The following is a 22100-nucleotide window of genomic DNA, read 5'->3' as shown; positions in this document are numbered from 1 at the left end:
AAGGGTTCGTTGAGATGGAAGTCCGAAGGTACCTTGGGCATGAAGGAGGGGTGCGTCCTGAGCACTACCCTCGTGTCGTGAAAAGTCAAGTACGGGGCCTTGCAGGAAAGGGCCTGGATCTCTCCCACTCGTCGTGCGGAGGTGATGGCCACAAGAAACGCTGTTTTCCACGACAGAAATTTCAACGGAGCTGAGTGCAGAGGCTCGAACGGAGGTCCCATGAGCTTGGTCAGCACCACGTTGAGCTCCCACGCCGGGGCCGGAGCCTTCACCGGCGGGAACGATCTGAACAGTCCATTCATGAACTCTTTCACCAGACGATGAGACCACAAGGACGTCCGCCCCGTGGTTCTGGTGTATCGGGAGATCGCAGCAAGATGAATCTTGATGGACGCGTGTGCCAGTCCAGCTTTGGCCAGCGTCAGCAGGTACGGCAGTACTTGGGGGGCCGTAATCCGTAGAGGGTTAATCTTCTGTGCGTGGCACCAGACAGAGAACCTCTTCCATTTGTGTCCGTAGCATTTAAGAGTCGAGGACGCCCTGGCCTTTGCAAGAACCTCTCTGCAGTCGGCCGGTATGTCGTATCCTCCAAACTCTAGCGCTGCAGGAGCCAGGCCTGCAGGTTCAGCGATTTCGGGTCGTGGTGGAGGATGGCGCCTCCTTCTCTGGAGAGTAGATCCGCGTCCACAGGCAGCTTGATTGGCGGGGACGCCGACAAGTCCAGAAGGTCCGGGAACCATATCTGCCTCGGCCACGCAGGTGCGACGAGGATCATCCTGCACCGTTACCTCTTGAGCTGGTTGACGAGCCGGATTAGCAGTGGCAAAGGAGGGAACGCGTAGAGGAACAGGCCCCTCCCAGGGGAACGAGAAAGCATCGCCCATGCTCCTCGCCTGGGGAAACCTGCTGGCGAACCTCCGGCACTTGGAGTTCGTCGCCGTCGCGAACAGGTCGATCTGGGGTGTGCCCCACCGTCGGAAGAGGCGATCCACTAGATCCTGCAGTAGCTCCCACTCGTGGCACGAGCGCAGCTCCCTGCTGAGTGAGTCGGCGATGGTGTTTTTTATCCATGCCAGATGAAACGGCACCAGAAATATCCTTTGGGCGATGGCCCAATGCCACAGGTCCTGCGCCTCCTTGGACAGTGCTGGGGACCTGGTTCCGCCCTGTTTCCTGATGTAAAACATGGTGGTGGTGTTGTCGGTGAAGATCCTCACCACCTTGCCCTTGAGGGACGGAAGGAAGGACCCGAGGGCCCAAAACACTGCACGGAGCTCCAGGACGTTGATATGTAGGGATTTCTCCGTCGGGAGCCAAAGGCCTCTTGCGTGCAGATTTTCGGTGTGCGCTCCCCACCCTTCCAGGGAGGCATCCGTGGTCACTGTCTCCTGGTGGGCTGGGGTCTGGAAGTCCAAGCCCGCCGTCAGATGCGCGCGGGTGCCCCACCACCGGATCGCTCGTCGGAAACTCTCGTCGAGTGTGATCCTCTCCTCGAAGCTGCCCGTCGTTTGGATCCAGCGCGCGTCCAGGAACTCCTGTAACGAGCGCATCCGGAGCCTGCACATGGGAAAGAGGTAGATGCAGGAAGACATCATTCCGAGGAGGGACTTGATGGACCTCACCTTGGCCGCGTCGGCCACCAACATCCGCTGCACCTTGCCCAGGATGGTCCTGGTCCTCTCCTCCGACGGGGAGGCCAGAAGGGACACTGTGTTGATCCTCGCTCCCAGAAACAGAGCGTCTTGCGCGGGTACCAGGTGGGATTTGGCGTAGTTCACGGAGAATCCCAGGTCCGTGAGAAGTTGGACGGTCCTTGCCGTGTGAACCACGGCGAGCTCCCTCGTCTTGGCTCGGATGAGCCAGTCGTCCAGGTAGGGGTAGATGTGGACCCCCTCCCGGCGCAGCTGCGCCGCCACCGGTGCGAGGCACTTGGTGAATACCCTGGGTGCCGACCGTAGTCCGAAGGGGAGGGCTTTGAACTGGTAATGACGCCCTTGGACCACAAACCTGAGGAATTTTCGGTGCCCCTTTAGGATGGGAATATGGAAGTAGGCATCCTCCAAATCCAACAACGACAGGAAGTCTCCTTCCTCCAGCTGACCCAGGACGTGCTGGAGGGTGACCATCCGGAACTTCTGCGCCTTGATGAACTTGTTCAGACGTCGCAGGTCCAGGATGGGGCGCCATCCCCCCGTCTTCTTCTTCACGAGGAAGTATCTCGAGTAGACTCCGGAGCCCCGAAGCCTCTTTGGGACGAGTTCGATGGCGCCCTTCCTGAGCATCGCTTTTACCTCCAGGAGAAGTTGAGGGACGTGAAGTTCTTTCCTGGCCACGGGGGGGGGGGGGGTGGGTCGCGCGGGCACCTTCTCTGGAACTCGAGCGCGTGGCCCCTGGCCAAGGCGTCCAGCACCCAACGGTCGGTGGAGATGGACTCCCGCACGCTGACGAAGCTCGCCAGCTGGCCTCCCACCGGGGTGCTTCGGTGGGGGCCCGACCCCACGGCCGGTTCAATCCTGCTTCGACGAGGCTTTGCCGCCTTGACCTCCTTGGCGACGACGGCGGGGTCCGCCACACTTGCCTCGTCCTCTGTAGGCCTCCTGAGACGACGAGCGGGCCGCTTGACGGTAGGTGGGGAAACCGCTGCCGGAACCTTTGGAGGCGCCCTTGCCTCTGCTGCTCCGAAAGGGCGTCCGTCGTTGTTGCAGAACTCCCAGGGCCCGGGCTGTCTCAGTGTCCGCTTTAATGGCCTGAAGGGAATCGTCCACTGTTTTCCCAAACAGGTTGTTCCCATCGAAGGGCATGTCCAGGACTCTGGTCTGAACGCCTTGACGGAAGTCCGTAGCCTTGAGGCATCCACGCCGCCTAAGGCAAACGCCGTTGCCCAACTGGCGGAACCCAGTGTCGCCGATGTCCGTCGCAACGGTAATGGCGTGGTCCGAAGCCACCTCACCTTCCTGCAGGATCTCCAGGGCCTCTGTCCTCTTGTCGTCCGGCAGGAAGTCCAGCAGGGGAGCCAGTTTGTACCAGAGCTCCCTGTCGTAGCGGGCCACGATAGCCAAGGAGTTGGCCGCTTTAATCGTCGTCGCTGCCGACGCGATGACTCTGCGTCCCATAGCGTCCAATTTCTTTCCCTCACCGTCCGGTGGGGAAGTCGATGTGGAGGCCGCACCCCCCCCCCCTCCCGCTTTCTTCCTGGCCGCCGCGGAGACGACGGAGTCCGGGGTAGGCTGCGCCCGGAGGCACAGGGGGACCGTGTCCGGGACCCGGTACTTCTTCTCGTACCGGTCTCTTCTAGCTGGCGTTGTGGAAGGGTTCTTGAGGAGGGTGAGGCCCTCATCCCAAATGTCGTCCAATAGAGGCACTGAGAGGACCGTCTTCCTCTTGGCCTCGCGCCCCTGATAAAGGAAACCTTCCTTCTTCTTCTCCTCAGGGCAGAGTTGAAAAAGCTCGGATGCCCTGGTGATCATGGAGTGGAACGATCCAATCTCGTCGGGCGGAGAAGCCCTGGTGGGAGGCGACGACGGTACATCCTCGTCGTATACCTCGTCGTCCGTACCCGTCGCTGCCGTGTCAGTCCCCGTATCATCCCCTCGGGTGGACGGGGAGGAGGGCTGGACGGGGCGCGACGGCTGAAAAGGAGGTGGAGGGTGGATCCTTCTTTTCTTAGTAGGGGGAACACCAGAAGGTCCCGGTTCTGGGTCCCCCGACGGGAGAGGTTCCTCCGTCGGCAACGGTAGTCTCGTCCTCATCTCTGAGCATAAGGACTGTATAGCCAACAAAATGGCCGCCGAGTTGTCTTGCGGTGCTGGCAGAGGGGAATCCGACGAGCGATCAGGGGCCCCGTCGGTACCCTCGACGATGTCGTCGTCACCTGCGTCGGGATCCATCCCGACGGGCCGGTCTTCTTCCACGCCGAGGCCGTGGCTTAAGACCTCGACCAGTTCCTCCTCCGAGGTTGAAGCCGAATCTGCGACGACGCCCTGCCCCCCCTTTCTCTTCCCCTCGGGGGATTTCACGGGGGTCCTATCGATGGGCACAAAAGAGGACTCCCTCCGAGGTGGCAGGGAGACTCTGAGCCCGAGGTCGCCACCACTGGTGTAGCCTGCACAGGCTGAGCCAGGGCCGCCGCGACAGTTTCGATAGAGGGCTTGGCCGGATGGATTAAGGCCTTCACCACCTTAGGTGCGCTCACCGCCTTATCCTTGAGGGGGGGGGGACACCGCCTCGCTCCCCCTCCGCCTTCGAGCTCGACCGGGGCCTCTCCAGGAGCTTCGCCGGGTGCTCGGCCTTCCTCTTACCCGACCCAGAGCGTTGGCTCGTGGTTGATGGTGCCGGGGAGGGTGCGGCCTGTCTGGCGCTCGTAGAGCCCGACCGTTCGGCGCTCCCGGTGCCAGCGGACTCGCGGTGCTTGGCCTTATGTTGGACCCCCGTCGCCGGGGCGTCCTCAAAGGTCTTAGAAGACCGCTCAGATTATTTCTTCTTCTTCTCGCCGGACGGGCTCTTCCCTTCTAGCCAGTTGGCGAGACGTTGATGGCGGTCCTTCATGGTCCGCTCCGACATGTTGCCGCAAAACGCACAGTCCTTCTCCACGTGCGTCTTGTCCTCATGTAGGCAGTAGAGACAAAAAGAATGTTTGTCCTCCTTGAAGACGTTCTGCAGCTGGCATCCAGGGCAGACCCTGAACAGCTTTCCGGGCGTCGAGCTTCCCTTCTCCTGGGCCATGACCGGGCCTGAGAAACTTCTGGAGTCCTCCAAAAGCGTAGCTCGACGAAATCTTCACCCTTGAGGGGCGCAGACGAATCCGACACGGGTCCCCGTTGATCGGATAGAGAGTCGGTGGAGCTTGAGGCTCTTTTGACCGAAAAAACGAAGTTTTTGAGAAAAAACGTGAAAAAATAGCACTAACGCTCGAGAGCAATAGCACGAGGATCCCAACACATGAACGTGCGGTAAAAATCTGAAGATGGCTGCCAGAGGTGGGGCTTAGGTAGAGGGCAGTCATTGGCTGTGGTCAGTATGACGCAGAGACCAGTGATTGGTTATTACTACGAAAGTCAGATCAGAAACGAAACTGATACTGGTTTTTTCTTTACCGAGGATTCCCAGCCTGACGACGGGGAATATTCATGAGCATGTGAATCCATGCCAGACCCCATGCTGGAGAAAACCAGACTTCCGCAACCATGCAAATCTGTGTTTAACGGTGCTCGCAGCCATGGACCAGCTAACACTGTTGGCCGTGTCCAAACCCGACTGAAGGGATTCACACATGGCATCTTTGCCATCTTGCACAAGAGCAAGGAACCCATCCCTTTCGGGAATATGCTCAGCTGCTAGAGAAACAATTCCACAGAGTGTGTGAAAATCTTGCAAAGGAACAAGTGGAGTTGGCCGACTGCAGCGCCATACTCCACGCAGAAAATTTCTTGCGTGCCCAACCATCAAAGCATTAGTCGTCCCTATCAGGAGGGATGGTAAGGTACACCTCCTGCCTCAAGGTGGCCGTAGCAACCTGAACCACCAAACTCTCGGGAGTGGGGTGAGATGAAAGGTAGCTGGGGTTGCTACCGGAAGGGCAGTATTTTTTAGTTAACGATTTGTTAACTGCCGGAAGAGATTCAGTGTCTGCCAAGCAACCGCCACCCTTTTCTGCAACGTCAAATGAAAAGGTAACCCTGGGTCAGAGGACGGAACTTGATCCAAAATATCCGTTAAGTCATCCTGGACAAAAGCTTCTGGAGGACTAGGCCAACCAAGATACTCAGTGACCCTAGCCATCAGTCTCCTGTAGGATGACTCAGCATGAGCCCCAGGCTCAGGTCTGCCAAACTCCACCTCAGGAGAAGTGTCCAAGCCACTGGCATCATGAAGAGATTGCTGTAACTCTTCCAACTGACTGTTCCCGGAAAAGACAGGAGCCACATCAGGCTCAACAGGGCAAAACTCTAAATCTGACCTTTCCTCATAGATGTCATCCAGAGGAAGGAAAAACTCCTGCCTTGGGACAGAAGAAGGTCTGGAATCCTTAACAGGCCTCACAGACTTGGAAGTAGCCTTCCTTTGTGGATCCACAGTACCAGGGACCTCCACAGGCATATTCCGGCCAAAAGGCCCCGAAAGCATCGATGGCTTCGGCGTCAAGGTCGGCAACGGCGCCGAGGGCTGGTGTGAAGGCAATGCTTCAACATCCGTATCCGACGGACACGGCGCCGACGGAGTCGGCCTCAAACCCTTACCAGGTTTCTGCGGTCTCTCCAGGGATGAGGACCGAGGACCGGGAAGGACGTCTCTTGCGATTATCCAGATTATCCTGAACCTTGTCCGAAGGGGACCTCGAAGGTTCCCGATGAGAATCGTGCCGAGGACCTGAGCCCGAAGGCGCACGAACCACGGACCGAGACCGTTCCCTGCTGGCTTCTTCCGAAGGAACGGACGGAATTGTGCCCGGGGATTGGAAAATCGCCAGCATCTGTTCCCTGAAGGCTGCCCATTCCTCCGGAGTCGAGGACTTAGTAGGTCAAGCCACTTTCCCTGCAGCACCATCCTCCAAAGAGGACAGGAAAGGCAACCGGTGACGTCGCTTCCTGGAATGCTGAGACGAGGACGACAAATGGCCGGAACCACTCCGGGACTGAGATCCCCGGGACTCCTTCCGACACAGAGTCGCCCCTCGAATCGTCGGTGGACATCCCCTTAGAAGTTTTATGAGACTTACCAGGTTTTGAACCCTCCCCCTACCTACCTGGAGCTTCCCCTTCCACTCCTGCAAGGCCTTAGCAGTCAGCGACTAGCATTTAGAACAGTCGTCGGTGTCATGACTCTCGCCCAGGCACCACAAACAAATGCGAAGTGGGTCCGTAATCGACATCTTAGACTTGCAGACCCGGCAAGTTTTAAAGCCAGAGTCAGAGGGGTGGAAGAAGAAGACATTCACGAGGAATACACGAGGCGCACAGAGTCTCCGAAGCAAACACGTTTGCGGAAAAAACTGAACTGAGACTACGGATGCCGTGCGTCCTTTTTATAACATATGGTGACGTCGACCTCGACGGAGGCCTTTGAGGGACATCGACCCGACGCCATCGATGCAGGACGCCCTCTGCCGAAAAAGTTTCCGAAGTAGACAGCTGTGGACATTACATGTCAAAGATGTGGAATACTTTTGAGGACACAATCCATTCGAAACCACCCTTTCGAACGACCACGCTCACGGAATAGATCATACAGCACAAGGGGGTCCTTTCCCCGACCTGGTTACGGACACATGAACTATCAAGTACTAAGGGTGGCAATCTGTGCATGACCGCATCTGGTCAGCTTTGGGTGGCGGCGGAGGGCAGGGGAGGCAATGGTGGGACAGGTGTCTCAGGGTTCCCTCAAAAAGTCATATGATCTCTCCTGCACCATCCCTCTTCTTTGGGATATAGGGATGCCAGCTACCCCAGGTGTGGGTCGATTGTTGCAACCCCCACCGTCCTCGGACGATTCGATTTGGCAGGCAGCATGTACAATGCAGGTATTCTTTACACTATCCGTCTGGCTGAGGGCAAGGTTTCAGTATTTGTTGGCAGTTGGAAAGTTCTTATGTTGAGGGGACAATGGAGTTCAAGCTCTGAGGTGGGGGGGGGACGCTTGGCATTCAAGTTCTGTAAGAGGGAGGGGAACAGTGTTGAGGGGGAAATGGGGGCTGGGGAGGGGGACGGGCCAGATCTGAACTCAGATTCCTGCCTACATCGAAGGCACCACTACAAAGGTGGTGGGGAGGGGCTGATGAAGGACAAACGTAAACGCACATGAAATGGGCACACTCACCATTATAACTTTGAATGTGCATGGGGTGGGACAGCCTAAGAAACAGAGAAAATACTAAGCTCCCTAAAAAGGTGGGTGGAACAAGTGGCACTGCTACTGGAGACTCATTTGACGAAAGCGTGGTTTGAGAAGGTGGAAATGAGCTGGGGTGGGGATGTCTATGGATCACATTTTTCCACCTACTCGAGATGGGTCTTAACATGGATAGTGAGAGGGAACCCACCACAGATCACCAAAGTCAAAGTATGAAGAGGGTAGAACCTTGAATCTTCTGAGAATTTTAAACAGGAGGGAGATCTGTATTATAACCTCATACGCACCGAACACAGACAATACATACTTTCCGGGTGAGATTTAACTGCTGGGAAGCAAGGTATACAGGGAGGTGATGTGGAGTGGAGACTGTCCGATGCATGCACAGCTAGATAGATCAGGACGAGGCATAGCATGTAAGCTGGCAGCAATGAGGTCACTCCAGAAGATCGTGGCAGATCTCGACCTAGCTTATCTATGGCGCTAACAGAGAGGGGGAAGAACAGGGCTTCTCTTTTTACTCCCATCCCAACTGCTCTCATTCACACTTTTCCTGTACATTACATTTGGAAAACATTGTCGGATCACACCCCCTTACGCGCCAAAAACCGATGGGGCAAAAGACTAAGAGCAGTACCCACATGGAAGTTGAGGCGGTAAACGCTCAAAGACACATTTCAGGGAAGATATATGACAGGCTATTACGGACTACTTCACCCTTAATGAGGGATCAGTTGAGGACTATGGGGTCCTGTGAGATGCGTTTAAAGCCACCATCAGGGGCAAATGCATCGCCACCACCCATGGGTTGAGAACAGAACTTCTGACTCAAATGAGTGCCTCTGAAGCTTGAATACGGCAGTTAGAGGACAACCTAGCTAGGGGCTACCATTGCGACACACAACTATTGAGGGAATAGAGGACTAGGGCTGCAGCACAAGAAAAGACGCAGCGACCACAACTATGCCCAATATAGTAAACAGATCCACGGGGAGGGAGATAAATGAGGGCAATTGCTAGCCTGGCTGCTGAGAAAGGAGACTCCACCAGGGATAAATCGCTCGTATTGTCACGGAAGGGGGGGGGGGTGGAGGACATAACACAGAGGGACTTAATGAAACATTTCGGGATTATTACGAGGAACTGTATTAGAGAAGGAGGCCAATAGACATGGAGAACTTGAGGGAGGTACTAGACCAAGCAAACCTACCAAGCCTGCTGCCCGAAGAAGAATTGGAGGGCCCAACTACAGTCAGGGGATAAGAGGGGCGGAGGGGGGGGGGATGGGTGGCCTCCCAACTGAATTTTACATGACTTATGCACATCTACTAGTCGCCAAATTGAAGATACTCTACAAAGCATGCTACAGAAGTCCATGCAGAAAGCAATAATGTTGGCTCTTGTAAACCCCATAAGGATCCATGCAGATGTGAATCCTACCCCCCACCCCTCCATTTCCTTATTGATTGTGAATGGTAAGATTCTGGGCCATGTCTTAGCTAATAGACTAGGAGGGCGCGTGACTTGAGTAGTTGACCATGACAAATATGGCTTTAAATAAGGGAGAAACACCACAATGAGTTTGTGACGTGTACACCACGTCATGGAGAGGGTGGGAGGCGCAGACACAACATGCAGTGTTGGCCATAGACGCAGTTAAAGCGGTTGATTCAGTGGAGTGGGAGTGATTAATTACAATGGGTCTAGGCCCAATCATGCTCGGATGGATACGGCTGAGGTACCAATGCCCCCTGGCAATGGTGAAACACAGGCAGGGAGATCTCACTTCGATGGCAGCCGAGTAGAGGCACGTGTCAGGGATACCCGCTTTCCACCATTCTGTTTGCGCCATCGCTAGAACCCCTGGCAAACATCTTCAGGTCCCAGTATCAGGAGGCGGCTATCTCGGTGGATCGACAAACATGTAATCACTTTGTATGCAGACAATATTGTCTTTTACGTCCATAGCCCTGTGCTGCACATTCCATAAATGCTAGAAGTCATGGCCAAAATAGGGCGATTGTCAGAGTTATCAGTCAACAAAAGAAAATCAGTGACATTCCCATTGGAATGGATGGAACTAGGTAGTCTACCAGCAGTGGGTGTGCAATGGGAGTCGTTCAAATGCCTAGACATACAAATACACCACAAAACTGCAGACACATTCCAATATAATATGGGAAGCACAATGTCCAAATTAGAAGACATGTTGTTTTGGGTCAGATTATCCCTTTCTCCCGTGGTTCTTATATTTCTTCAACAATATCCCCTTCCTGATTAGACCTCCCTTCTTCAAGAGACTGAATAGCTTGCTCTCTGGGTTCGTATGGACGGAGGGCAGATGCAGGATATCCTTGGGCAGGTTGCGGAGGAGCTATCCAGAGGGGGGATTCTCTATCCCAGATTTCCAACTCTACTATCTAGTCTTACAATTGTAGCACAGGAGGAAATGGGACTCCCTGACAGGTGGGACAGGCAGCCTCAAGAATTGTCAAGGTGGCCCAGCAGGTGTGGAAATGAATGTGCACAAAACTAAAACTGAGGAAGGTATTGTTACGGAGAATTCTTATTTATGGCTAATTTCCCTCACCTAGTGAGTCCCCCAGCAGCTTTGCTGGACTTCTGGAGTTTATTTTTTTCCACCTGGTAAGAGAGAGCTTTTCCCCCACTCTTGCCTGTGTTTTGCTATGCGTTTCCATCTTTTTTTGTGATTGTGGTCTCTGAAGTACTCCACTTCAGTAACCCCCTTCTTTGTGTGTGTCACACAGCACCTTCAGTGCCGTGGCACAGGGTTGTCTTTGAGACTTCCCTCGACTCCATTACTGTCCCCCAGAAAAGGGTAAAGTTACCATTAACTTTACTTAGTCAATATACCACAGATCCAGTACACCCCATCTTCCATGGAGTACTGGAAAGGGTTAACTTGTATCACTTTTTTTATCTGTACCTCCTAGAGCTTTGTTTCGCTCTTTTAACATTTAGACTTGGCTGGTGGCAGTGGTATCTACCCTAACTTTTCTACTGCGATTATATTAGATAAACGTGGTACTGTTCTTGGCTATTATATTAGCCTCGAACATAAACCCGCTTGACCAAATAGTCTTTCTTTTAGCTCCGGTTGGGTTTATTCGCCATTTCTTTTGTTAAAGTCCTCCTTGTGTTTTACTTTGCGCGGCAAACTTGGTTTGCCTTCTTTGTTCACTGTCTTTTGGCACGCTTCTGCCCAGAAGCCCTCCTCAAGGCGCCTGGGCGTCTAGGTGGGCTGAATGTAAGGGAGGGGTGTAGTCACAGGGTATCCTAGGAAACCCAAGTCGCACTTTCTCATGATTGGCCAGAGTAGTTGTCCGGGCTGGACAACCTCCCTGCTGGGTGATTGACAGCCAGGTTGTGTGAATGGGGGTTTTTCGCATGAAAGGCCGGTCTCTTGGGCTAGAAGTCAGAGAGTCGCCACTGGAACTACAAGGAACCGAAGAGAAGCAGAGAGAACAGTCCGGTGTCTTCTTTCCTTGAGCTTGGTGGGGATAACCAGCTCATCTTCTACAGCCAGAGGATCCTCTTCCGTGGTCGAAATCGCTGCACACTGCTGTAGTGGTCCAGATAGCCACCTGAAAAGCCTCTCCTGTTTTTAAGGACCGCACCTTTTATTCTGTGTCGCTGCTGCCGGCCTCATCCCTGTGTGGTGCAGACCCCCTTCAGATGTCCTCCTTCTCGACGAAGCTCCAGGAATCATGGGTCTGCGGAAAACCAACAGGAACAACTGCCAGGGCACCAGCTGCACCATTGGAACAAGGTACTGTGTTCTGTTGAGGAAACTGGGTGAATCCCATTCTCTTCATTTCCAAGGCTTGACCTCGTCTTCCCTCCTTCTTATAATTTTTGCTTCCGAACATTGACAATATCCAAGTACTTTTTGCTCCGTTGAATTGTGAACTGTTAGGCCGTGTGATCTTCGGCAACTGGCCCCGGTGTCTTCGACCCTGGCTCCGGCCCTTTGACTTTTCAACTCCTGTCTCTGAGCGTTTCTTGATTCTGCCTGGCTAACCAAAATATTGCTTGTGATTTTTGCCTCCAACTCCATCTGGGTATCTTAGGTGTTAAGTGTATTTTTGCCTCGGTAGCATTTCATGTCACGGATACGCGTTTGTTTAGTAGACCGAAATGTCAAAAAGTGATCGCATTCGTATTCGCGGTAGCATGTTTTTGTGCCTAATACCGGTTCATTCCAACACAGGGTACTTACCTTGAGACTTACTGTACAAAGTGAATTGGTTAGTTGTAGTATATTTAACGTGTGGTTTTTATTGAAGTTTAATAGAAGTTTTGTGTTTATAACGAATGGTTTAAAAATAAATGTACTTATATTTTTGTACCTCAAACCTTGAGTCAGTGTTTGCTTGAGTCACAGTAATTGTGGTCCCTTTGTGTAATCTCTGCTACTGCTCATATACTCTTGAGATAAGCCTGGCTGCTCCGCCACTGCTACCACTATGACATAGTAGTACAGGCTTGTACCAAAGGTAAAACTTGTATCACCACCTGTAGTCTTAATTATGTGCAGTGGTCCCTAAGGGCACTGCACGGGATTCTGCCTAACAGGGATAAAGCCCAGCCATCCAGCTAGGGGGCAACCCCATAATTTAGGGAATCCTAGGGGACATGGGACCGCAGAGATGGGCCACAGCAGGCCTAGACACATTGGGAGATATGCTTAAAGGGGGACCTTGCTACACTTCCCACATTGGCGCAAAAATGTCAAATGTCAGAAGGGCAGTTCTTACACCAATCTCATGGTATGGTCAGAACTTCATGCAATTACATGATTATATGCAGCGCTACAGGAGAGCAAACACTGGCCTACCCAAAACGTCCGGGAAATGTATAGGGACATGGGGGAAACATTAGATAAGAAAACATGGTCCAAGGTCTGTGCTACCATTTCCAAAGTCTCACGTAATGTCTCACTCAAAATGATGCAATTTAACTGATAGAGTTTATATCACACCAGAGAGGCTGCTTATGATGAATGCAGGGATCACCCACACATACTATAGGTTCACTGGGGAATCAGCTGACGTTTTGACACATGGTCTGGGGGTGCCCCCAGATAGCTGGGTACTGGCAGGAGGTGATCAGCCGAAAACGACCTCTTGGGGAGTTAACTGGAGTGTAAAGCCCGGATATGCTTGCTAGGACTGCTCCCAGGGGGGGAAGAGAACAGAACCGAGACGCTGGAACTAAGTAGCAACCTTCCTATGGAGCTTGGCAAAACGCTGCATGGCTATAACAGAGGAACCCGAAAGGACCCCTGATACAACAATGGCTATGAGATGTATTAAAGTGGGTTGCAGTGGAGAGGGATATAGTGAGGGAGCAAAACCCAGAGGATGGATCTGCAGAGGTGGATCTCCAATGGAGTGCACTCCCTAATGACTTGCAAATATCACCAGACGATCTTCCCCACTGAAAGCACACAGGGTGATCCCTGATGTTGGGGAGAAGGATGTATCTACAGAATGGCCACTGGCCCGATGGGCAAGAGATACAGACATGGCGCCCCCATAACCAAGATGTGTGAATGGATTAGGGATTCTCAGAGTTGGAGGGGAATGGGGTGTGGGGTGGGGACTCCGAGGGGGGGGGAGAGAAGAGGAAAAGGGTTATGCTGTTGTGTTATATGCTTGTTTACAAACTTTAATAAACATTACAAATAAAGTTCTACAGCAAGAGTGCAGTGTAGTTATTAATTACAATTAAATCTGTATCAAATTAGAAATAATCAATACAATTCTAGTGTGTGGTAGAAAACTTCAGGGACCCAAGAAAAATGTCCATGCCCAGGTAAGTACCTGTTTTAGTTACTTTTAAATGGGTTTTAAAGTTGGTAACAGTTCCCCAACAGGAATCAACAAGACACATACAGTTTACCGAGCAGTAGTTATGGGATCAAGTCAGCCCCCACAACCCCCAAATTTGCAGACAAAGGAGCAAGCAACCCCATGGATGCCAGAAGAAACCCCATGGAAGAGCTCCAGTTCCAGGTTGGTGTCCCAGATGGCCAGAGAAGGAAGGAAGGAGGAGGAGGATTTGGTCCAACAGTGCTCAATGGTAAACTGCGGTTGGGGCTGGCGGGGAGCTGCAAGCGAGGTGGGGTGCTGCAAACGCTCCCTTTCCTACAACCCACGGGACACCTCTGGAGGGAGATTGAATAAGGACCCGGGACCAATACTTACGGTGACAGTTCACAAAGATTCGGTTCAGAGACGGTGGGAGAACTGGGTAAGTACAATGCTTTCATCACATTGCTGAGACAAGGATCAGGTACCAAGTTACTTGAACCCTGGATCAGTGACGACCCCCACAAAGGAAAAGCAGAATAATGTGTGTACCGGAGAGGGTGACCCACCAGACAAGAGCAGAGACAACGACCAAGACGGCACCAAGAGGACTTAAGAACCAGACCAAGCAGATATGGGAGCTGCAGGGGTAAGACTGGCACCAGCAAACAAGGAACAGGCTCAGAATGACAGCAACAGTTGAGGATAATCCCAAGACAGAGTAATGGAAATCCACCACTCTTGTGTGATGGATGCTTCCCTGCTTGTGAAGCTTTGTATAAGAGGATTTCACTGAAGCCACTCATGATCAGGATGGCACAGCCAGTCTAGCTAACAAGGACGACGCGTTAAAAAATGAGGAACAATTCAGGGAGGACGTCCAGCAGCCAACAGAATAAACTGGCGTTAAGACAAAGGACACTGGGACCAGAGAGTCTGGCCAAACCTTGTCCTACAAATCAGAAGCACATCTTCAGGGCAAATCCTCCAACAATTCAGCTAAGACTCCACTGCACTGATTTGAGGAATGCACAGCCAGCCCACCAATCCCAAAAACAAAGGTTTTGTCAAGCAGCCGGCCTCCAAAACCGCCAGTCAGGTCGAACCACACTGGATGTGTACTGGGACAAGTGTAAACCAGTGCATACAACTCTAGATGGTGACCTAATAATACTGGGAGGACAACAAAGGGTCACATGGAAGAAAGGGGACCATGGACTAGGAGTATGTTAGTCACTACGGTGAGTAAGGAACTAGTTACTTACCTGTAACTCCTGTGCTCCAGCAGGAGTCTTGCATGGATTCACATGCTCATGAAAATTCCACGTCGTCAGACTGGGAATCCTCAGACAAAAAGAAAGCAGTTTTGCTTCAGACTGAAAACTGCTCGTCTCCTCCATTACCAATCATTGTCCTTTGAGTCATACTGCCCGCCCCAGCCGACGACACTCGTCGTCCTAAGCTTCACCCTTGGTGGCCAACTTCAGAAGTGGTAGAGCATGTAAAGTGGCAGTATGAACCAAGAACAGCCATAGAGAGGAAGGAGGGAGGGTGTGCATATGAATCCATGCAAGACCCATGCTGGAGAACAAGAGTTATAGACAAGTAAGGAACAAGTTACTTACCTGTAACTATTTTTCTCCAGCATGGGTCTGGCATGGATTCACATGCTCATGAATATTCCCAGTCAGGCCGGGAATTCTCGGTAAAAGAAAAAACGGTTTCACTATCACTTAGAAACTGTATTTCTCCTCTAAAGAAATCACTGAGCTCTGGGTCATACTGCCCTCAGCCAATGACTGCCATCTCCCCAAGCCCCTGCTCTGGCAGCCATTTTCAGATGTGGTAGCACGTACAGTAGCAGTATGACCAAGAAGAACCGCAGAGGGGTAGGAGGGAGGGTTTGCACGTGAATCCATGCCAGACCCATGCTGGAGAACAATAGTTACAGGTAAGTAACTTGTTCCTTCTCCAGCATGGAGTCTGGCATGGATTCACATGCTTATGAATAGAGAATACATAGCAGTACAACATTACACAACCATGGGAGGTGGCAAGGCTTAACAGAAGCAAATACTCTTACCTCTGGAACAGACTCACCTCAAGCGGACAGGTTGTGTAGCACTGCTTGGCCAACCCTGGATTCCCCTCTGGTATCCTGTTGACGCAGTAGAACTTTGTGAAGGTGTGGATGGACCTCCACATAGCAGCCCTGCAGATGTTCAGCAGGGGAACACCAGAAAGAAATGCTGTCATCACTGCGATGGCTCTGGGGGAATGGGCTGTCGGCCGGTCTGGAAGAAGTCTGTTGGCCAGACAATGACAGTGCAGGATACATCCGTAGAGCCAGCTGGATATGGAAACCTTGGAGAGGGCCTTCTGTGTCCCACTGGTCCATAATTTACAAAAAGCTGAGATGTCTTCCGAAAATCCTTTGTGCGTGCCACATAAAACTTCAAGGCACGTGCAACGTTCAGCAAATGCAACTTTCAGCAGGGGTAGAAGGGTTGAGAAAGAAACCGGCAGAAGCAAAGGCTTGTTGGGATGGAACTCCGAAGGAACCTTCGTCATAGAGGTGAGATGGGTCCGCAGCACCACCTTTGTTGCGTGGGATGACAAGTACGGCTGCTTGCAGGAAAGGGCCTGGATTTCCCGACTCGTCTGGCCGAGGTGATGGTCACCAGGAAAGCAGTCTTCCACAAAAGAAACTTCAGAAGGCCCGATGCATCGGTTCAAATGAGGTCCCATGAGCGTAGTCAAAACTACGTTGAGATCCCAAGTCAAGGCAGGAGCCTTCACCAGCAGAAGAGTACTGAAGATGGCTTTGAGGAGCTCCTTGACAAGCCTGTGTTACCTTAGGGAAGCCTAGCCTAGCGCCCGGGTGTATGGGACTATGGCAGCTAGATGAACCTTGATGGAGACATGAGATAGCCCGGCTTTGGCCAGCAAAAGCAGGTTCAGGAGTTATCCGACGAGGCGTAATCTTTTGAGTCCTGCACCACACTGTGAAGTGCTTCCATTTGTGACCGTAACAAGACAACATAGAAGATGCTCGGGCCAGGATCTTTTTGCACGCCAACGGCAGGGAATAGTGCCCAAACTCTATGAGGCTCAGCGACGCCCTGTCGTGGTGCAGTATTGGTCAGTTTTCTCTGTAGAGAACGTCAAGAAGCAGGGGCAGCCGTATGGACGGAGCCATAGACCGATCGAAGAAGTCTGGGTACCAGATGTGCCGTGGCTAAGCTGGCGCGATGGGGATCATCCTGCAATGGCAACATCCGAGTGTGTTGATCACACATAACAGGAGCGGAATCGGAGGGAAGGCATACGGGAAGAATCTGACCCACGGGACAAAGAGGGCATCCCCCAGCCTCTCCGGCTCAGAAGACCTGCTTGCAAATTTCCAGCATTTGGAGTTGGCAGCTGTCACGAAGAGGTTCACCTGGGGAGGACACCATCTGCTGAGGAGCCGAGATACCTGCGCTTGTTGAAGTTCCCATTTGTACCAGGACCGTAGCTCCCTACTGAGCTAGTCTGCAAAGGTGTTCTTGGTGTATGGGGACGAGGAACATGTCCTGAAGAATGGCCCTGTGCCACAGGGGCCTGGCTTCCAGGGAGAGCGCAGGGGATCGCTTCCCACCCTGCATACGGATGTAGGACATGGTGGTGGTGTTGTTAATGTAGATCCGCACCACCTTCCCCCGCAGCTGAGGTTGGAATAATTTTAGCTCCAGGATGTTTATATGGCCACCCCCCCCCCCCACCTTTCCAAGGAGGCATATGTGGTGGCTGTGGCCTGGTAGGGTTTGAAAGGTAGCTCCTTATATGAGATTTGGGCGTTTTACCCACCATTGTAGAGCTTGACTGAACTCTCAGGTGAGGGCAATCTTGTCCATCCAAGGGCCCATGACCTGCAGCCACCATGGTTTGAGAAACTCCTGGAGCAGCCTCACCTGGAGCATGTAAAAGGGAACAAGGTGGATACAGGAGGACATCATGCCACACAGCAACTTGATGGAGCGTATTGTTGTGGACTGCGCCGATGACGGGTGCTGCCCCTTCCCCAGCATGGACATCACCCTCTACTCTGAGGGGGTAGCCAGGCATGCAAGTGTTGAGATGGGCACCTAGGACCAGAGCGTTCTACGATGGCTCCACGCAGGACTTAGGATAATTGATGTAGAATCAGAGTTGCGTCAGAAGTCGCATTGTCTCTGCTGTGTTTTGGTGCGCCAGTGCGTGAGAGCACGAGCGGATGAGCCAGTCATCCAGATAAGGGTAGACATGGATGCCAATGTTTCAAGTAAATGGGGATGGGAAAGTAGGACTCCTCCAAGTCCAAAGTTGACAGAAAGTCTGCTTCCTCCAGCTGGTCGAGCATGTGCTGCAAAGTGACCATCCTGAATTTCTGGGACTTGTTGAGGCGTCGCAAGTCTAGGATCGGCTGCCACCCTCAAGACTTTATCCATGCCAGAAAGTATCTGGAGTACGCTGGGAGTGCTCCCTCTTATGTTTCTTTGATCTTCTCTTTGATTTTTAATAAGATGGATCGTCGGCTAAGCTTATTCCCCTAGGCAGGACGGATCTTCTGAGTGTTAATTAGGATAAACTCTCCTTCAATGACAGTCAATCGTCTTGTGACCGGAGACGAGAAACCACAAGCAAATCTCGTGAGGACCCGTAATTTAACATCTTAGCGTCACAATTGTCACAGAGCTTTAAGCCCGAGGGCTTCGGTGTCGACATTGACAAAAGAAAAGTTACTATTACTTCAGAAAAATCTTAATTTTCTGAGTTGCGAAATATTCCAAGCTGAGCTGGCATGCAGAAAACCAACAGAGCGGCGCAGGGCCAGTTATGTGTGTCAACGTTGACGTCACGTCTGCTCCTGGTGCATTGGACGGTTGAGGGGTTCCTGACACCATAGCCGCACCGCAACCATTTGGAAGCTTTCTGCTGCAGAATAGATCTCAGACGAGGAAGGGATCTGAGGGAAGTCACCATAAATAAGAAATATTTGTTTTAAAAAAGGGTTTGGAGAAAATAAAAAACACTATGTGTGTGAAGGACAGTGACAAGTTATTAAAGTTGACAGAAAAAGGGCAGGTGAAGGCAGCAAGAGGAATCCTGGCCAGCTGGGTAAACATCAAATAACAGGAATTAAGGGTTCTGAGTGGACAAATGATTGCATGGATGGGGCTTTGCTGTAAAATGATGCAAATTCAGCTCTGTGCATCACAAGATTCAAAGTGACAAAACACCTTTTAGAAATAATTCTGACCTACTAGGGGCTAATGGCATATGCCATGAGTTTGAGAAGGAGAGCAGGACTAAAGAGAAAGTATTTTCTATAACAAATGATTTTAAAAGCATTCACATTCAACAGAGCTTTCAGCGATAGAATATTAATCAAATCCATCAATATATAAAACATGAATGAATTGGTGCAAATGCACATGTACAATACCTCTGCGCCTGGAGATCCCAGAAGAATATCAATTGTGAAGTCAGCTACACATGGCAGGTTATAGAATGATCCTAAAATAAGCCCACAAAAGTATGTCAATTAAATGCATTTACTTGACATGTATTTTTGACTATGAAACGGTTGCTTGGATATTGAGTCAAGTGCTAGACATTGGTTTAATGGCCATATTAATACAGACATTATGCAGAATCAGTCGGAAAACGTTAGATAATTTTCTCAAAATAGTTGATTCTAATGAACTCTAAGTATTGTATCCCTAAAGCCCTGTGTTATTCTAGCAAAAAGCCATACCTGAGCACATCTTATATTATAAAGTATAGTTTTGCATGGACAGAAAAGAACAGAGTAAAAGTAGGTTAACAAATAAAATGGGTTACAATTAAAATAGAAATAAAAAGATCTTAGAATCTACAACAATTCTTATACAAATTGCTAACGTTAAAATGGATCACTAAAGAGATTTAAACAGTAACTAGGAAAAAGAGGTGTATTGCTGCACGCCAACCACCAGTACACTCCTAGGGGAGATAAATCCCAATTCTGTTGAGCAGGTTAACAGAGTCTAAATTGGACTCTAATGCCTGCAATGTTTTCTGTGTATCGTGTTTATTATTCATCTCTCTTCAAAGGGTAGGTGTACTTAGTCCGGGGAGGTTAATGCCTTCTCCCAGACATGGTAATTAATTAACTAGAGGTTGTTAAATAAAAACATTTAGTATTTTGCAAATTCAAAATTTCAAACGTTTTCATTCAACACAATTTTACCCAGTGTTATCAAAAAAACAATTTTATGACACAAACTTTTTTTGGAAAAGAATACCCTCTGGGTTTTTACTTCAAACACCAGGTTTTTTTATTTTCAGAAAAAAAAGAAAAGGAAACCACAAAATTCTTATTACATTACAAAACTTGAAACAACAATTTCTCCTCAAAACATATTGTACAGTACTATCTGTACAACATAAGAGTCACCTTCACCTGGCGAACCAACAGTATAAAAGCACTGTTATTAACAAAGCCTTATCAGAAAGCTTTTTATAGGCACAATTGTAAAAGTCTTCTTGGCCTATGTTCACAATGTCCACTTATAATCACAAAGAAAAGGAATCCTTAGGTTGAAAGTCACCAATCCCAAATAGCACCAATTATTCACTGTGTTGCCAACGCGTTTCGGACTATATAAAGGCCCATCTTCAGGGCAAAGAATGCTACTGGTTCCAAAACATAGGTATATCCACACCTTCAATTCCTATAGGAAAATGTAGAAAAGGGCCAGCTATTATTGCTGCTTTCAAACTAGATTCAATCAATTCAAACAAGATATTAAATCATGACCCACCTCGTAATTATACTGATGGGATCTATAACTCCAGTCTTTAACCACACTCTTGTGTGGGATGTGACTGCGCACATTCACACTTGTGTGTGGCACTTTCCACCTCAAACGGGCGAACTCAAAAACAAGACTAGAATAGAGGCAAAAAGAAGTGTAGAGTGATTACAACTTCAGAAGGCTCAAGGCACTAAAGTGTGTACACACGTGGTTTGTATGCTATATTTGTTGTGTGTCTAAAGTATCCAAGGGGATCCACCTAACCGTCCCGAGTAGATAACCTGTGTTCAATATATAAAGAGATCAGCCAAGCTCTATGTTCTCCCAAGTGGCGGAGTGTCCTGTGAGTTAGTGTCGGGAGCTAAAAAATCAGCTACATTAGTTAAGTGACTTCGAGGCAGTCATGCATTAACTTTGTATTTCATTTCAGACAAGTATGACTACTGAAGATTACTGACTTTGCGGGCTACAAGTGCTTGTCAGGCCCGTGTTAAGCGATAGAATGTTGTCGCTTACCTCTTATCGGCATACTAGTGAGGCTTCTGGTGTCCGGCATGAGTGTAATGGACTATGGCCCGGATGTTGTTGTTTCTTACTGCTCAGTCAAACGCATGCGCAAAGAAAGCGGCACAGTTCCATTGTGGAATGGGACCAATGTTTCTCTGCGCATGCATATAAAGTATCTGTAGCATCTGCAGTGTAATCCTATTCCTAGGATGGAGACGTGACTCCTTCGCGCATGCGTATGTACTTGATGCAGCTTTATTCTGCCTCTCTATAGGCTGTTAGTAAAACGGCTACAGTACTTCAAGTATTTAAACAGTAACTGCTTAGTTTGACAAGCAGTAGGAAAAAGTAATTGTGTGCTTGAATGTCACTTTACAACCACGGGCATGCTTATAACATGAATGATACAAATATTAAGTTAGACATGCATGGGTTGGCATTCATGAATAATTACCTTCATGATCATTCAGGTTCTCATAGTCCTTACTTTACCTCCTTTACAACTGGTTGTTAAAACCTTCATATGCAGGCAAGGCAGCAAAATCTGACTTAAAATAAAAGCTGTCATGTTTAGAACTCAGATAATATCAAGCCCCTTACACGTGAGCGTCCCTCCATGTGCCACCCGAGCAAGTCAACTTTTGAGTCTCCAACCTCAACGAGTTCTAAATGTTTATCATTTTTCCACCAATGTGGGAGTATCCCAGTATTTGCTTTTTAGAGATGGTATGACTTTACTGAAAGAAGGACAACAAAGAATAAAGGAATCTGAATTCCCAGGAAGGTCACTTTATTTCCCAATCATCCCGCTTTGTCTCAGTCCCAACTATTTTGAACCAGATTAAAAGGTCCTAGCAATAAACAGGCTTCTAGGAAACAAGGTGCAAATATTTCTAGAAAGGATGCATGTTTTGGTGAAGGAGATTATCTAAAGCATACTTTTTAGGGCAGACATCAATCAGGTGCAATTGTTTATTGTCTCTATAGAAATTCGCCTGTGACTCCGTTTTGATGTGCTGCCCTTTGTAGCATATATGCTGCACCATTCCTTGACTCTGGGCAGGACATCAGTGACACAAATGCATCACTATGC

The 22100-nt window shown here is 50.2% G+C and overlaps 1 protein-coding gene across 2 annotated transcripts in view; it reads right to left on the bottom strand.

The window, feature by feature from the left end:
- The window catches only part of USP24 (ubiquitin specific peptidase 24), a 2799104-nt gene that overhangs the window by 1829112 nt on the left and 947892 nt on the right, over nucleotides 1–22100 (bottom strand). For both annotated transcript variants that reach the window (XM_069642114.1, XM_069642115.1), the window contains exon 36: nucleotides 19147–19217. In XM_069642114.1, coding sequence (XP_069498215.1) covers nucleotides 19147–19217 — 71 coding nt within the window. The remainder of the gene's footprint in view (nucleotides 1–19146; nucleotides 19218–22100) is intronic.

Source organism: Ambystoma mexicanum, chromosome 1q, assembly GCF_040938575.1.
Source record: "Ambystoma mexicanum isolate Mex_15411 chromosome 1q, UKY_AmexF1_1, whole genome shotgun sequence".
Lineage (NCBI taxonomy): Eukaryota > Metazoa > Chordata > Amphibia > Caudata > Ambystomatidae > Ambystoma > Ambystoma mexicanum.
This window is presented reverse-complemented; position numbering and strand designations above follow the sequence as displayed.